The 18,294-nt window shown below is 45.9% G+C and overlaps 1 protein-coding gene across 2 annotated transcripts in view; it reads right to left on the reverse strand.

Moving 5' to 3' along the window:
- Positions 1–1,410: 1,410 nt before the first annotated feature.
- Positions 1,411–18,294, reverse strand: part of LOC147025648 (leucine-rich repeat-containing G protein-coupled receptor 5-like) — a 92,615-nt gene continuing 75,731 nt past the window's right edge. For both annotated transcript variants that reach the window (XM_085886849.1, XM_085886848.1), the window contains 5 exons: positions 13,137–13,208; positions 11,305–11,430; positions 10,524–10,645; positions 9,096–9,173; positions 1,411–8,969 (listed from right to left, as the gene is read on the reverse strand). In XM_085886849.1, coding sequence (XP_085742975.1) covers positions 7,837–8,969; positions 9,096–9,173; positions 10,524–10,645; positions 11,305–11,430; positions 13,137–13,208 — 1,531 coding nt within the window. In that variant the 3' untranslated portion in view covers positions 1,411–7,836. The remainder of the gene's footprint in view (positions 8,970–9,095; positions 9,174–10,523; positions 10,646–11,304; positions 11,431–13,136; positions 13,209–18,294) is intronic.

Below are 18,294 nucleotides of genomic sequence, written 5' to 3' on the forward strand. Positions count from 1 at the left end.
GTGAACCATGGTGTCTGTTGATGCGTTCATCCGTCTCCCGTTTACGGTGGCTGCTTCTCGTGCTGTGTTTGAAAAAGCTCAACATTCACTTTGGAAATGATGAGAGAACAGGCATGAGTAATGTTGATGCCAAATTTTATTTCACAACCAGGATATTTTAACCCCCCCCCATTTTTTTTTAAATATACCATGTCGAGGCTCATGAAGAACTAACATACAGAACATGTAACAAGGCAGGAGACAAGAGGGGTTGGGGGGAGGGGAGGGAAGCACAAAACAGTGGGGAACAGAGATAATATGATCTGTGGAAGAGAGAGGGATTGGGTGGGGTACACGGGGTAAACAAGATGGTACGACAAGGACTTTCAGGAAGGAAAGCAGGGAATTTGAAGGAGGTGGGTTTGGGGTGGATTAACGGGGGTAGAAAAGATCGAGGTTTTGGATGGGGGTAGACATGAGATGGTGATGAACAGCTGTTTTGAAGACCTGGAGGGAGGAATGGGATTGAAGAGGGTGTGTTAGTTTGTTCCAAGAGGTGGGAAAAAAAAGAGGAATGAATGAGTGTAGGTGAGCAGTAATCCTGGATTTAGGTAGGTTCACCAGAAGGTGGTTGATGGTGGACCTTGTAAGCCATGCAGAAACCTGGGCTGAGGGGGGGGGGGTGGAGAGGGGAGAAAAAGCACAGTAAGGGCTGAAGGTACAAGACCAGAAAGGAGGCAAGAGAAGACAGAGAGACCACCAAAATGTGGGGGGGGGGGGTGGAGAGGGGAGAAAAAGCACAGTAAGGGCTGAAGGTACAAGACCAGAAAGGAGGCAAGAGAAGACAGAGAGACCACCAAAATGTCTGTGATGGCGAAGTGAAAGGCCCTTAGATTCACTTTCATCATGGGAGATTCCAATAATCTTAAAGGCCTTGGTTTCCACGGCATCAAGCTGAGCAAGATGTGAGGCAGGGGAACCAGCCAAAGGGGAGAGCAGTACTCCATCAAGCTGTGAGTGAAGACCTTGTATGTGGATCGGAGTTCAGGTGTACCAAGGAAGGACTTTGTACGATGGAGGATGCCCAGTTTGTGGCTGGCTCTGGAGACCAACTTTGAAATGCAGTTTGCCCAAGAAAGATCATGGTTGATGGTGATAACCAGGAGTTGGAATGACTGAACTTTTCCCCAAGAAGATTGATAAAAAAAAATCAATCAGCAGACAGGGAGGGTTTGTCAGACAGTCGTTGTGGAGAGAGATAGTGAGAGTTTGACATTTGTTAGGATTGAAAGACATTTTATAAGCGTTTGACCAGCTTGTGATTTTTTTTTGAGGTCTGAAGAGAAGGAAGAGGCTTCAGCATGCCTATCTGAAGAATGAGGGATGTCACGGCAGAGGAAATTCATCAGCAAATAGAGCTCCCCCCCCCCCCCAGAGTCAGAGAGATCACTGATGAAGATCAGGAAAAGGACTGGGCCCAGAACACTGCCTTGGGATAGGTACTCCAGCCTTGAGAGGTAGAGGAGATGAAAGGGTTGCGTTGAGTGCCATACGAGAGTCGAGGAAGTCAGTTTGCCATGTGTGGAGTTGGCCTTGGATGCCATAGGCAGAGAGGTTGAAGGTTAAGGCAGAATGCCAGACTGTATCAAAAGCACGAGGTATGTCCAGAGAGACGAGCCTGATCTCACGTCTGACATCGAGGGCATCCATCCATTGTTGAGTGAGCAGAAGCAGCATGTCCAAGGCAGAGTGACCTGGTCTGAATCCGAATTTGTTTTATGAGACGAGGTTGTTGGAGAAAAGGAAGGGTTTCATATCAATTACGGTGATGAATTAGAAAGGTACATCATCATGACAGAAAGGTACAGCAAGTCACCTATTTACGTCGTGGATGCATTTATTATATAGATATGCAATGTTCATTCAAATATAAACAAAGGCACATTGTTGTTGTCTCAGTAGGACCAAACCAGGCTGGCAGGATACCCCACGGGTACGCATAATGTCATCGAAGCTGTGTAGCCTGGGTTTGAACCCCGACTATAAATCCAGCTATAAATTGTCATCCCGGTGTTTCACAGGAAGGGCGATTCATCAATGTGTGTGCCGTCCCTCAGATGAACGTTAAACTGGAGGACCCGTCAGCCACTACGGGTAGTTCGTGGAGGTTCGAGGTCCCATTGGTGTCCTTCGCAAAGAGTGAATTGGTCAACACCCTGAACACATTAATTCAATGTCCCGACTGCAAGAAGGTAATGGCAAACCACCCATCATAACCCTTGCCATGAAATTGCTGATGATGAATAACCTTGCCATCATAACCCTTGCCAAGATGTCAAAGGACATGAATCTCAACAACAATCATGAAATGGATACAGAACAACCTTGTTCCCAAAATATCGTTTATTTACCACATGTTATACTTTAGCTTTTGTAATATGTAATAAACTTGCAACTCACTTTGTTCTTCATTTAATTTCTGTTTCACCAAGTGGTTGGTGAATGACTAAATAAACAATTTCAGTTTTATCACCCAACATTACATACTTCATGAAGTTATGGACCAAAGAGTGAAGAAGTAAAGCACAGTGTAAAGCTGTGACATGAATATCGAGATACATGGAGGTAGTTGGAATATATATATACATACAGTATATAATATCAGAAAAGGCCCCATATCTGTTTGTCTGTCATGTCATAACTTCAGAATGGATTAATGGATTTCAGTGAATCCAACGACGGTGGATTTAGAGAACTCACACGAAGGTTTGTGATGCAAAAGAAAAAAAAACAAAACAGGAAGGTTCATGTATGGATGGGTGCACACACGCGTCAAAACTGCAAACACCAACTTGCGACATGCACTTATCCCCGCATGGAGGGAAGGATCTCCCAGGAATCATTTTTTGTTCTTGCCCCATAGATTAGCCATTGCAGCAAAGATTGTTATTCCCGTCAGTGAAGCGATGGGTCTTATATGCTGGTATATATGAAGATGAAGCCAGTCCAAGCGGTCTACCAGATAATGGATACACTGCCACGTCCAAGTGGATAACTATAACGAAGTCAAGGGCACGCCCTCGCAAATCCCAATGCTTCCCACCTAAAGCAAGCTAAAGAATGCCAAAATGTTCCATGACCTCATCGTGCTCAAACAGGAATGACCTCTTATCATATTTATAGCTAAAAACACAATATTCTCTTTAGAACCCTGGGACTCTAAGTCCCCACCCACTGGGGTGTAAACCAGGAGTCAAATTATAAAAGAATCGTTGCATATTTCAAGTGTCCCCCAATGTTGATCGCAATTACAAAGTTTCATTTTAAAAACAAGTAGCCGTAAAAATTTTTTTTTAAATGTGTCCGTAAAAAATAAAAAAACATAAAAAATGTGCCCATAAAAAACGTTTAAAAATGTGTCCGTAAAAAAAAAAAAAAAACATAAAAAAATGTGAACATAAAAAAAATGTTTAAAAATGTGTCCGGAAAAAACTTTCAAAAATGTACCCATAAAAAACGTTTAAAAATGTGCACATAAAAAACGTTTAAAATGTGCCCATAAAAATGCTTAAAATGTACCCATAAAAACGTTTTAAAATGTGCTCATAAAAAAACGTTGAAAAATGTGCTCATAAAAACGTTGAAAAATGTGCTCATAAAAACGTTGAAAAATGTGCTCATAAAAACGGTTAAAAATGTGCCCATAAAAACAGTTAAAAATGTGCCCATAAAAACGTTTAAAAATGTGCCCATAAAAATGTTTAAAAACGTGCCCATAAAAAAACGTTGAAAAATGTGCTCATAAAAGACGTTTAAAAATGTGTCCATAAAAAAGTTTAAAAATGTGCCCATAAAAAAGTTTAAAATGTGCCCATTAAAAAATGTTTAAAATGTGCACATAAAAAATGTTTAAAAATGTTCCCATAAAAGAGTTTTAAAATGTGTCCATAAAAAAGTTTTAAAATGTGCCCATAAAAAGTTTAAAATGTGCCCATTAAAAAATGTTTAAAATGTGCACATAAAGACGTTTAAAAATGTTCCCATAAAAGAGTTTTAAAATGTGCCTTGCAAAAAACGTTTAAAAATGTGCCCGTAATTGCATTCTTTGGTATTTGACCTTTTGACCCCACCCTAGGACCTCAGGGGGTGGGGCCAAAAATGATACTGATCTTGCACCTTCTTGCCAAGTGGTGATCATAACTACCAGGTTTGGTGAATTTCTGCACAACCATTTAGGAGGAGATGGTGTGATGGACAGAAAGACAGACAAACAGAGCCGATTATGATATCCCATATCCCCCCCCCTCCCCCCGAACTCCGTGGAGATAAAATCAAGTTGCGATTCATGAAAGTATCTACTAGTCACGCCAGGTGTTTCCACTGCTCAATGCTGATTGGGTGTTTTTCTTGCAATCACGAAGCAGGAAAACACAAACAGATCACAGCACAAACTATTTACAAGATCCTGCTTCATGATTGGAGGAAATGTCTCAATTAAGCTGAGTTTCACAACGTAGGAGAAATTGCTCAATGGCTTGATGTGTACATTTGTCAATGTGTCATCGACTATTATCTATAGTAAGCCCACTAATCAAATTGAACATCATTGGTCCACCGTCCAGTTCAAACAAGTCCTTCATGGACGCAGATCATTGGTCCAGCTTCACAAGTCCTTCATGGATGCGGATCATTGGTCCAGCTTCACAAGTCCTTAAGGGATGTGGATCATTGGTCCAGCTCACAAGTCCGTCATGGATGCGGATCATTGGTCCAGCTTACAAGTCTTTCATGGACGCGGATCATTGGTCCAGTTCACAAGTCCTTTATAGGCGCGGATCATTGGTCCAGCTCACAAGTCTTTCATGGACGCGGATCATTGGTCCAGTTCACAAGTCCTTTATGGGCGCGGATCATTGGTCCAGCTCACAAGTCCTTCATGGATGCGGATCATTGGTCCAGCTCACAAGTCCTTCATGGACGTGGATCATTGGTCCCGCTCACAAGTCCTTCATGGACGCGGATCATTGGTCCAGCTCACAAGTCCTTCATGGACGCGGATCATTGGTCCAGCTCACAAGTCCTTCATGGATGCGGATCATTGGTCCAGCTCACAAGTCTTTCATGGACGTGGATCATTGGTCCCGCTCACAAGTCCTTCATGGACGCGGATCATTGGTCCAGCTCACAAGTCCTTCATGGACGCGGATCATTGGTCCAGCTCACAAGTCCTTCATGGACGCGGATCATTGCTCCAGCTCACAAGTCCTTCATGGACGCGGATCATTGGTCGAGCTGACAAGTCCTTCATGGACGCGGATCATTGGCCCAGCTCACATGTCCTTCATGGACGCGGATCATTGGTCCAGCTCACAAGTCCTTCATGGATGCGGATCATTGGTCGAGCTGACAAGTCCTTCATGGACGCGGATCATTGGCCCAGCTCACATGTCCTTCATGGACATAGGAAATTCGATGCATTGCCATATGGCCACCAATTAAATCCAATGGTTTCTAGTAGGAAAGATCAAAGATGGCAAACTGCATTCAAAGTTAAAAGGAGCAATGAATGGTAAAAGGGAGACAGACAGGTCTCTCCAGTACAATAGCACGGAACACAAGTCCCTGCGATCACGTGGCCACCTGGATTTGCGAAGGAACTTGGAGGGCACCGTTTTGGACCAAGTTCTGAACGATGACACAAAACAGGAAACATTTTCTGCAGCAGTAAAGCATGAATGTAAAGGGGAAGGGGTGTGTGCATGTGTGTGTTTAGGTGCGTGAGTGGGGGGGGGGGGCAATTGTACACATATGTTTAGATTTAGACGCATGCGCGTGTGTGTAGGTGTGTGTTTGTATGTGTGTAGAAGCATGTGTGTAGGCGTATTTTTTGGATGTGTGTAGGGACATGCATGTGCATATGCGTGTGTGTAAGCCTGGTATTGGCTTCATGGTTAGGGCGGTGGGCTTGGGATCCTGGGATCGTGAGTTGAAATCCCACTCGGCTGTTTAAATAATACCAGGTGGGGTTGACTCTGCCTGTCATCCTTCCGAGGTCGACAAAATGAGTGCCAACTTGTTGGTATTCTGTGTAGGAATGGTGACCCGTCCAGGATTGTGTCCAATAGCCAAGGAGACTGCTTAGGCAGCACCAACGCTCTGCAACAGAGTATGGTCCCAATAGATGGATGGATGTGCGTGTGTGTGTGTAGGCATGTGCTTGGATGTGTGTAGAAGCATGTGCAGGTGTATGTGTGTAGGCATGTATATGTGCACGTGCGTGTATTGGAGTAAAATGGAATACAATGCAAGACACCGGAGTGTGAGGAGTGTGGGGGGGGGGGTCAGGGGTGGGGAGTGTCAGAACCCAAGGCATACACCCCACCCGACTGTTCAGAATCCTTGCATCAAGTTGTGAACAGTAAAATGTTGTGCAAGGGTAAATTCCCGGCACACACAACCACACGAACCTCCAGTCCATTCACCGTATTGTTCATTTTATTTTTCACACCGACTGTCACCTGTATTAAAATAAGCACCCGATACGGAACGAGATACGGTAACATACATGTCGCGAACAAAAGTACCCCACAAACGATCTTTCAGATCTCTCTTCGAGTAAAACTGAGAGGTTAATATAATCAATTTCATCTACAAAAGGTAACATATAAATGGTAACTCGGTTAACAACATGATGGTATACGTACTCATTACCATGTGAGGTTATATCCCCGATCGCCCCTCCCCCCCAACCCCCTTTACATCCTTTCAATGAGAAGTGCTCATGCGGTGCAGAATACCTATGAACTGCTGCCAATCCCATTGCTCAGCACATGCATCAACAAAGGCAATGACCAGGTAAACCTTGGATACCAGTGGAGCTTCACCGCATCGGTCGGTCGTTCCATGGACCCAAAACTTACAGCGCTTGGACGTGTATTCCATGAAACGAGGAACTTTGCGTGGATGCTTAAAGAGCACATTTGGATCAAAAGGCAATAATAATGGGACATATATATATATATATATATATATATATATATATATATATATATATATATATATATATATATATATATATATATATATATATATATATATATATATATATATATATATATATAACCGGGACGAAGAGTAAACAAACTAAATACAGCCGAACAAGTTCAATTCTAAAACATTTAAATAAGGATATTTTTTTAAATTAAATAATAAATGGTACGAATGTGGCCAATCTCCCTGGATCCACGGCATATGCAACGAACACGGGTCTTCATCCTGAGAGGGCCGGCCAGGGAGTCGGATCAGGGCCATCCAATGGTCATCAATCCAAGAGGAGAGTTCCTCGTAACGATGTTCAATTATTGTTAATCACACCAATTCTTCATTTTGGGCTCACCTTTACTCGGCAACACACAGGTTGTCCCAAAATTGTCTACGCAACCCCGTTTTTATTGTGCTGCAGTATCGGTTCCGATTTGACTGCCATTGTGGTTTTCCTTGTTGTTTTTTTGGGGGGTTTTCTGCAAGCTAGTGGAATCATTGGAAAATATTCCGTGCTAATTGGCCAGGGGGAGGCACCGACGTGAACAGGAACCAATGAGATGGTTGTTGAAAAGCGGAACTTTTCGTTGAAAGTGCTTGTTCAATGGAAATGGCGCATTGAGCATTCGACTTGTGTGCCAGAAGCTTTCACACGTTACCAGGGAGATCCACAAAGCCTTCATTCTGGAACAAATGCAGACGTCGGATTGGACCTTCGTTACGCGAAAGAGAGACATGGCCGTGATGCGGTCTGGTCTCGCGTTCGCTGTGCATTTGGACCCCATTGTCTCAAGAAACCGACTCAAGAGCAGATCCTCAAGAATGATCGAGAAACAGGAAACCGTGCGGTGGTCTCGATGACGTCCCAAGCTCCTCTTCATCTGTGGTTCCTGATTGGCTCGAGGAGTCGATCCCATAGTTTGCGAAGCGGCAGGGCACGAGGCAGATGTGCGAGGCTCCGGTTGCAATGGCTGGCTTCCGGGCACTCAGTAAAGGCCTGGTCCAGGCTTGAGTGCTCGGTGTTACACTCACAGTCGTGGAAATGGTGGGAGGTCTGAGCCACCCTCGGCAGCAGAGCACAGCATGGAGGGCCGTGACCTCTAAACGTGCACGCGGTGAGAACAGCAGGTAGAGCAATGGGTTCAGACATGCTGGCAGGGGCAGAAACAACAACAAGATACTGCGTGACACTGTCGGTGGCACAACCACCGGATGCAGCAGTGCACTGATGCCAAAGAAAGCTGCAGGGAAAAACAGCAAGCCGTTCACGAAGACCAGCCAAGTGATGTGCCGCACCATCGCCTGCTCCGCGGCCTCCACAGCTTGCTGGGCCTTACTCAGAGTGCAATGCAAGCCTGCACAAGTCACGACCATTCCAAGGAACACGACTGCGTTGAGCAGCACTAATGTGGCTGTGTAGTACGGAGAACTTCCAGGAAGGCCAGGTAACGGCAAGCACAATGGCCCGGCCACAAGTCCTCCAGCCAATTGTGGGGCAGCCAGGAGGCCAGCTCCAGTAATAGCTAGTACTGCTGCGGGGCCAACGAAACGATACCTGCTGGGCCTGGACTTGTTCCTGCGGGTTAAACAATAGGAAGCCCTTTCTGCAACCACCACAGCCATAACCAACAAGGCACTTTCAGCCGCCCAAACAGCCAGGAAGGCAGCTAGTCGACAGCCCAAACTCGACTCCCAGCGCGGACCAATTTGGGCAAAATGACCAAACCAAGCACCGTCCATGACTGACAGTGCCCCTCCATGAAAACCCGTGGCCAGGTTAGCCCCGGCAAGTAGGCCAAGGAGGCGGCGGGCGAGCGGTGGGGAACGTGAGCCAGAAAACGTCAGGATAACCACCAGCGCGTTGGCAATGATTCCAGTTCCAGACAGGAACCAGACTCCAAGACGAACCAGCCAACCACCCAAAAGGTTGTCGCATGGTTGGAGAGGGCCTGTGAGGGTTGGGGGCAAAAGTCATTTATAGCAGGTTGTTAAGAGCATCAACAATCTTGTGAAGGAGGGGTGCGAGTGACCGGGATGGAATGACAACGATGGAGAATGATGTGGTCGGATCTAACCTGGACGAGGGCTGCAGTGGATTTCCGGTTGCAGATTGCTGTCTAAGTCCTGGATATAATCATCCGGTTCCAGGTCCTCTGCAAAAACAATAACAAGTTGTACTTTTAATTGTCACCATGTGGAATCGTGGATCTTTCCCTGCAAGTGAATGCATTAAAGGATAAACAATGAAACCACATCCCATGACTGCAAACGAAGCGAGGATGGAAGGAAAATCGACCAAAGTGTCTCTCCGAGCACAACTGCTTTCAATCAGTCCCAAACGGAGTTGGAGTGTGCTGCACGACGTCCTGCGCACCAAACGCACATGGTGGCGTCGCTCTCCAGACGTACGGAGCAGAACGCACGCTCCTCTTCTCGCACAACTCGAGGCGAAACAGAACGGCGCTCAAGCTGCGACAGAGGCCGCATTGATGGCGTCACGTGCGCTGGGGAAGCACGTCCGCCCCGCGCGCAGATCCCATTTCCCCGTCTGTCGGCGAGCTGGGCAAACGGTTTTGATTGCGCTCGCAGCGACTCGCGACACAATGGAATCTGTGTTTTAGCCTCGTCTCTATGCAAATGATCCGTCGGAAGAATCACAGAGGGCTCTTCTACTAAAGCTGGTTATGTGGGCCCTCATTCCTCGCCTCGTAAGTGCTTTCTTAACCGACTCGGTGGTCGTGCTACCAATATCAGGAGGCGGGGGGTGGAGTCCGGGTCAGGAGGGGTTAAAAGGTCACCTGGAGCTAATGTCTCGCAATTGATCAATATGATGTCCATAACAATGAAAATAACCTTCATACTCTCGTACCGCGTATGACCAGCGATGAAGGTGTTCAAAAAGTTATCGGAACAAGATACTCACAGTTGTCAAAGAAACGGCAACTTTTTTCAATGTCTGAGTGACTATAATTATATGCGAGACAATGTATATTTTTTCCATCCAAATTATATTTCTTTGTAAATTGAGAGAGAGAGAGAGAGAAAAAAAGTTTTCATTCACATCACGTGGTTTAAACCTTCCAGACATTTACAGTTCACTCGCAGGATTTCGTTTAAGCAGGTGTAACGCGATGGCCGGGCTTATTGTTCAACTCGATAGTCAGTTTTTGGCGCTGATGATGTCACGACCGATATACGTAATCTCTACTGTCGTTGATGACGTCACTCCCCATAAACGTCATCTTTACAGGCAGTCAGAGGCTTCTCGGATAACTTTTGAACCACTCGATTCTATTACATCGAAGGAAATGCGGAAAGTTCGGATTCAAGTTGGAGAGAGAGTTAAAATGTGAAACAAGGAGGAACAAAAGGACAGAAAGAGAAACAGGAAGTTGGGTGGGGGGGGCGAGAAAAAGGGGGGAGAGAGAAAGGGGGAGAAAGAAAGAAAGAGAGAAAGAAAGAGAGAAAGAAAAAGAAAGAGAATTGAAGGACGGACGGGTTACCGATGTCCACTGGGAAAGATGCATGGTTTCCCTCCTTCGAGTGAGACTGCTGCTCTCCACGAGACACCCAAACGCTTGGACCAAACGCGCAACAATGGTATGGGAATGGAACCTCCAGAGACCTAAGAATGGGGGTAAGAGTGAAAGGAACAGTGTCAGGGTTGGCCTGTTCGTAGCTGGAGATGTCTGTTCACACATGACTTGTGAGTAGTCCGAGGAAGTTAGTTTGATTGGAGCGCGCAAGCTGTTGTCCGGTGAACAGCCGCACTCCGAGGTGGCGAACAGGACCACCCGGTGTCAAGGGATAACAGACCACTTGCAACTTGTAGTTTGAAATTGAAATTTGTAATTGGGTCAGGGTGCCGGCGATAACTCGCCCACTCTTCGTCAAAGATATTTAATGTCCAGCGCCGACCGATGCTGGCAGATGGGTCCTCCGGCTTAACGTCATCCCGGGGGATGGCAAACGCACCGATGCCTCGCCTTTCATGCGAAGCACCAGGACTGCAGTTTATAGCTGGATCAAAATTCAAATCCAGGCAAGACAGCTCAGAGGGGAGTATGCATTCCTCTAAACTATCATGGCAGCACAAGGAGGAATAAAGAGAAAGATGGCTCGAAGGCCTGAAAGCTATAAGCAAAGCTCAAACTAGTTTCAGACATTAAATTATAATCAACCATCATCTGGTACATCAACAGCAGATTCTCTCAAAATAGCACTCAATTGGAGGTTCATGTGCACATCCAGCGAGCTCGAGGCTGCCACTCCAGAAAGTCATACCGTAGATCATGGAAGGTGCTCGGGGGTGGAAGGTCAAACAGCATTGGGTTTCCTCCAAGCTTGAGCTGAGTTAGACCTGCCAAGCCCGCAGTAGGTAGATGGAGTAAGGAGTTTCTACTCAGATCCCTAAAGGGAACCAACAAATCATGACAATCAGATTCCTGATGAAGGTTTAATGCAAATATTCAGAAATGGAGAGGAGTGAGTGGAAGTTCAGCTCGAGGTTCCTGTTGGGCAGGTGGTGCTGCTCGAGATGTTAACTGATTCTTCCTGATCATCATAATCGTTATCAATGTACTGTCGACAGAGCATCAGTGCTGCCGAAGCAGTTTTTGCCAAGGTTTATGCTGGGTGGTTTGCCTTTGCCTTCTGGACAGGAATTTGTAATTTGTTCAGGGTACCGGCGATAACTTCACGGAGAGGACAGTGGGATCTTTAACGTCCACCAACTAATGCTGGCAGAAGAGATGCCCAGTTTAACGTCCATCCAAGGGATGGCCAACACACATTGATAAATCACCGTGCCTGCAATACAATACACCAGATCGGTAGTTTATAGCGAGGTTGAGATTTGAACCCAGGATAGACGGCTCGGAGGTAGGGTGTACGTACCTCGAGGATGTCCCGGCATCCCAACTCCAGTTACATGAGACGAGACACAAATTTGATTGGTCGTCATGATGTAAAATACCGTAACACGGAAGGGTCTTGAAAGCGCCAGAAAGAGATTTGTGTTCTACACTGTTCAAGAATATAATTCAATTTAAATAAAATAAAGATCGTAAAGGTTGGAGAATTTTTTCCCCAGAAATTTACCGCGGTTGATGCAGTGTCTATTACACCACCTTATCTAACGCGTTACATTAGTTATTCGTGCCTGCTGTTTGTGTCCTTTATGACGTCCCTCAAAACAGTAAGTTTCTCGTTGGGAATTGTTTAAAAATTTTGTTCAACTGCCAGACAGGCAGAAAGAGTAAATGAATAATCACTCGTGGAGTGGCAACTTGGTGAAACAGAACGGCACTCCGTCGAGAACATTCCTCCGCCAGGCCGAATAGTTTACATTTTGTATGCCACTGATCGGTCGGATCTGATTCCGAACCTTCACGAAAATCGAATCGGCTTGTTCTTATCACCTTATCGACTCTTCCACCTCGTTTTGTCACAAGTCGTCCACAACTTTTAGATGTAATATGTTATACATACAGTAGGTTGTGGCCCCATCTCTCAATGGTGAAGAATCACTTGAAAAATTCTCAGATCCAGATCCGGATTCAGACCTTCACCAAAATTTAGCGTTGCCGTCCTTGGACGGCCACCTCCACACACAAATTTTTTTCAAAACGATTGCTTGAAAACTGTGGCTAAAAATCGTGTGACAAACAGAAAGACAGATGCTACACACCGACATACTTGACAATTTTTTTGTATTTTCGTAGCCAAATGACAAGTATCTCACTCGTCTCCGCACATGCACGATCCGGACAAATTCAGAGCCAAAGTTCTGCTAAACTACAGGTTCGTGCTCCGATTCGTGTCGAAAAGTCTGAAACGAACTCGTTCGTCGATCATAGAACTGACGTCTGTGGACAGACAGGACAAAGTGAACCAATTGGTTTACCCCGCTTTATGCGTCGCGTGTGCGGGGGTACGAAAGCGTTTGCGAATGCTCTTATACATCAACAACGCGGACAGCACAACAAAACGTTGTACATGTTCGGACGGCGCTTGTACTTTGCTTTTTCATATTTTTCTACACAGTGGGTTTTGTGTTGCAGGTGTGATGGAGGAATGCCGAGGATGTGCGAGGGGGATGGTGGTGCAGTTCTCACAGTTTGTTCAGCTTGGAGAGCGTGACGAAGGCTCGCGGGTGGATGACGTTGATCCGGTTTTCACTCAAGTCCCTGGAAGAAAACGTAACAAACATCAGAACCGGTCAAACCGTCCACATGAAGACCCGCTGCGTGCGCATCAGCCAGATCTACCGTGCCAAGACCTGGTCTGAGTGAGCACGGATGTGGTTTGTGGCTCGAACGACGTCGTGGTGCACAATAAAGCGAGACGTCCTGAGTGGACGAGATCCAAGAGGAGAAACGAACAAATAAATATATTTCATCCACTTTCCGAGCTTCGTAATAATTAATACGACCAAGGAAGGATCAACGGCGTGAGCTGCCACCGCTGTCTCAACATTGAGGAGAACATGAACAAACAAACGAGTTCGCTGAGTAAACGGGAAAATGGAGCGAAATTCGGGAAAAACAACAACCACGGTCCACTTGATGTGTTTGAACAGCGACAGGAACACGAGAACGAGTCACAACGTCATCACGTGTAAACAAGGAGAACACGAGGACGAGTCACAACGTCATCACGTGTAAACAACAAGAACACGAGAACGAGTCACAACGTCATCAGGTGTAAACAAGGAGAACACGAGGACGAGTCACAACGTCATCACGTGTAAACAAGGAGAACACGAGGACGAGTCACAACGTCATCACGTGTAAACAAGGAGAACACGAGGACGAGTCACAACGTCATCACGTGTAAACAACAAGAACACGAGGACGAGTCACAACGTCATCACGTGTAAACAACAAGAACACGAGAACGAGTCACAACGTCATCACGTGTAAACAACAAGAACACGAGAACGAGTCACAACGTCATCACGTGTAAACAACAAGAACACGAGGACGAGTCACAACGTCATCACGTGTAAACAACAAGAACACGAGGACGAGTCACAACGTCATCACGTGTAAACAACAAGAACACGAGGACGAGTCACAACGTCATCACGTGTAAACAACAAGAACACGAGGACGAGTCACAACGTCATCACGTGTAAACAACAAGAACACGAGGACGAGTCACAACGTCATCAGGTGTAAACAAGGAGAACACGAGAACGAGTCACAACGTCATCACGTGTAAACAACAAGAACACGACAACGAGTCACAACGTCATCACGTGTAAACAAGGAGAACACGAGGACGAGTCACAACGTCATCACGTGTAAACAACAAGAACACGACAACGAGTCACAACGTCATCACGTGTAAACAACAAGAACACGAGGACGAGTCACAACGTCATCACGTGTAAACAAGGAGAACACGAGGACGAGTCACAACGTCATCACGTGTAAACAACAAGAACACGACAACGAGTCACAACGTCATCACGTGTAAACAACAAGAACACGAGGACGAGTCACAACGTCATCACGTGTAAACAAGGAGAACACGAGAACGAGTCACAACGTCATCACGTGTAAACAACAAGAACACGACAACGAGTCACAACGTCATCACGTGTAAACAACAAGAACACGAGAACGAGTCACAACGTCATCACGTGTAAACAAGGAGAACACGAGGACGAGTCACAACGTCATCACGTGTAAACAACAAGAACACGAGGACGAGTCACAACGTCATCACGTGTAAACAAGGAGAACACGAGGACGAGTCACAACGTCATCACGTGTAAACAACAAGAACACGAGGACGAGTCACAACGTCATCACGTGTAAACAACAAGAACACGAGGACGAGTCACAACGTCATCACGTGTAAACAACAAGAACACGAGAACGAGTCACAACGTCATCACGTGTAAACAACAAGAACACGAGGACGAGTCACAACGTCATCACGTGTAAACAACAAGAACACGAGGACGAGTCACAACGTCATCACGTGTAAACAACAAGAACACGAGGACGAGTCACAACGTCATCACGTGTAAACAACAAGAACACGAGAACGAGTCACAACGTCATCACGTGTAAACAACAAGAACACGAGGACGAGTCACAACGTCATCACGTGTAAACAACAAGAACACGAGGACGAGTCACAACGTCATCACGTGTAAACAACAAGAACACGAGGACGAGTCACAACGTCATCAGGTGTAAACAAGGAGAACACGAGAACGAGTCACAACGTCATCACGTGTAAACAACAAGAACACGACAACGAGTCACAACGTCATCACGTGTAAACAAGGAGAACACGAGGACGAGTCACAACGTCATCACGTGTAAACAACAAGAACACGAGAACGAGTCACAACGTCATCACGTGTAAACAACAAGAACACGAGGACGAGTCACAACGTCATCACGTGTAAACAAGGAGAACACGAGGACGAGTCACAACGTCATCACGTGTAAACAACAAGAACACGACAACGAGTCACAACGTCATCACGTGTAAACAACAAGAACACGAGGACGAGTCACAACGTCATCACGTGTAAACAAGGAGAACACGAGAACGAGTCACAACGTCATCACGTGTAAACAACAAGAACACGACAACGAGTCACAACGTCATCACGTGTAAACAACAAGAACACGAGAACGAGTCACAACGTCATCACGTGTAAACAAGGAGAACACGAGGACGAGTCACAACGTCATCACGTGTAAACAACAAGAACACGAGGACGAGTCACAACGTCATCACGTGTAAACAAGGAGAACACGAGGACGAGTCACAACGTCATCACGTGTAAACAACAAGAACACGAGGACGAGTCACAACGTCATCACGTGTAAACAACAAGAACACGAGGACGAGTCACAACGTCATCACGTGTAAACAACAAGAACACGAGAACGAGTCACAACGTCATCACGTGTAAACAACAAGAACACGAGGACGAGTCACAACGTCATCACGTGTAAACAACAAGGACACGAGGACGAGTCACAACGTCATCACGTGTAAACAACAAGAACACGAGAACGAGTCACAACGTCATCACGTGTAAACAACAAGAACACGAGGACGAGTCACAACGTCATCACGTGTAAACAACAAGAACACGAGGACGAGTCACAACGTCATCACGTGTAAACAACAAGAACACGAGGACGAGTCACAACGTCATCACGTGTAAACAAGGAGAACACGAGGACGAGTCACAACGTCATCACGTGTAAACAACAAGAACACGAGGACGAGTCACAACGTCATCACGTGTAAACAACAAGAACACGAGGACGAGTCACAACGTCATCACGTGTAAACAACAAGAACACGAGGACGAGTCACAACGTCATCACGTGTAAACAACAAGAACACGAGAACGAGTCACAACGTCATCACGTGTAAACAACAAGAACACGAGAACGAGTCACAACGTCATCACGTGTAAACAACAAGAACACGAGGACGAGTCACAACGTCATCACGTGTAAACAACAAGAACACGAGGACGAGTCACAACGTCATCACGTGTAAACAACAAGAACACGAGAACGAGTCACAACGTCATCACGTGTAAACAACAAGAACACGAGGACGAGTCACAACGTCATCACGTGTAAACAACAAGAACACGAGGACGAGTCACAACGTCATCACGTGTAAACAACAAGAACACGAGAACGAGTCACAACGTCATCAGGTGTAAACAAGAACGAGTCACAACGTCATCAGGTGTAAACAACAAGAACACGAGGACGAGTCACAACGTCATCACGTGTAAACAACAACAACACGAGGACGAGTCACAACGTCATCACGTGTAAACAACAAGAACACGAGAACGAGTCACAACGTCATCACGTGTAAACAAGAACGAGTCACAACGTCATCACGTGTAAACAACAAGAACACGAGAACGAGTCACAACGTCATCAGGTGTAAACAACAAGAACACGAGGACGAGTCACAACGTCATCAGGTGTAAACAACAAGAACACGAGGACGAGTCACAACGTCATCACGTGTAAACAACAAGAACACGAGGACGAGTCACAACGTCATCACGTGTAAACAACAAGAACACGAGGACGAGTCACAACGTCATCACGTGTAAACAACAAGAACACGAGAACGAGTCACAACGTCATCACGTGTAAACAACAAGAACACGAGGACGAGTCACAACGTCATCACGTGTAAACAACAAGAACACGAGAACGAGTCACAACGTCATCAGGTGTAAACAACAAGAACACGAGAACGAGTCACAACGTCATCACGTGTAAACAACAAGAACACGAGGACGAGTCACAACGTCATCACGTGTAAACAACAAGAACACGAGGACGAGTCACAACGTCATCACGTGTAAACAACAAGAACACGAGGACGAGTCACAACGTCATCACGTGTAAACAACAAGAACACGAGGACGAGTCACAACGTCATCACGTGTAAACAACAAGAACACGAGGACGAGTCACAACGTCATCACGTGTAAACAACAAGAACACGAGGACGAGTCACAACGTCATCACGTGTAAACAACAAGAACACGAGGACGAGTCACAACGTCATCACGTGTAAACAACAAGAACACGAGGACGAGTCACAACGTCATCACGTGTAAACAACAAGAACACGAGGACGAGTCACAACGTCATCACGTGTAAACAACAAGAACACGAGGACGAGTCACAACGTCATCACGTGTAAACAACAAGAACACGGGACGAGTCACAACGTCATCACGTGTAAACAACAAGAACACGAGGACGAGTCACAACGTCATCACGTGTAAACAACAAGAACACGAGGACGAGTCACAACGTCATCACGTGTAAACAACAAGAACACGAGGACGAGTCACAACGTCATCACGTGTAAACAACAAGAACACGAGAACGAGTCACAACGTCATCACGTGTAAACAACAACAACACGAGGACGAGTCACAACGTCATCACGTGTAAACAAGAACGAGTCACAACGTCATCACGTGTAAACAACAAGAACACGAGGACGAGTCACAACGTCATCACGTGTAAACAACAAGAACACGAGGACGAGTCACAACGTCATCACGTGTAAACAACAAGAACACGAGGACGAGTCACAACGTCATCACGTGTAAACAACAAGAACACGAGGACGAGTCACAACGTCATCACGTGTAAACAACAAGAACACGAGGACGAGTCACAACGTCATCACGTGTAAACAAGGAGAACACGAGAACGAGTCACAACGTCATCACGTGTA

The sequence above is a fragment of the Eptatretus burgeri genome, chromosome 6 (genome assembly GCF_056783735.1).
Source record: "Eptatretus burgeri isolate ZD-2024b chromosome 6, Ebu_testis_v1, whole genome shotgun sequence".
NCBI lineage: Eukaryota > Metazoa > Chordata > Myxini > Myxiniformes > Myxinidae > Eptatretus > Eptatretus burgeri.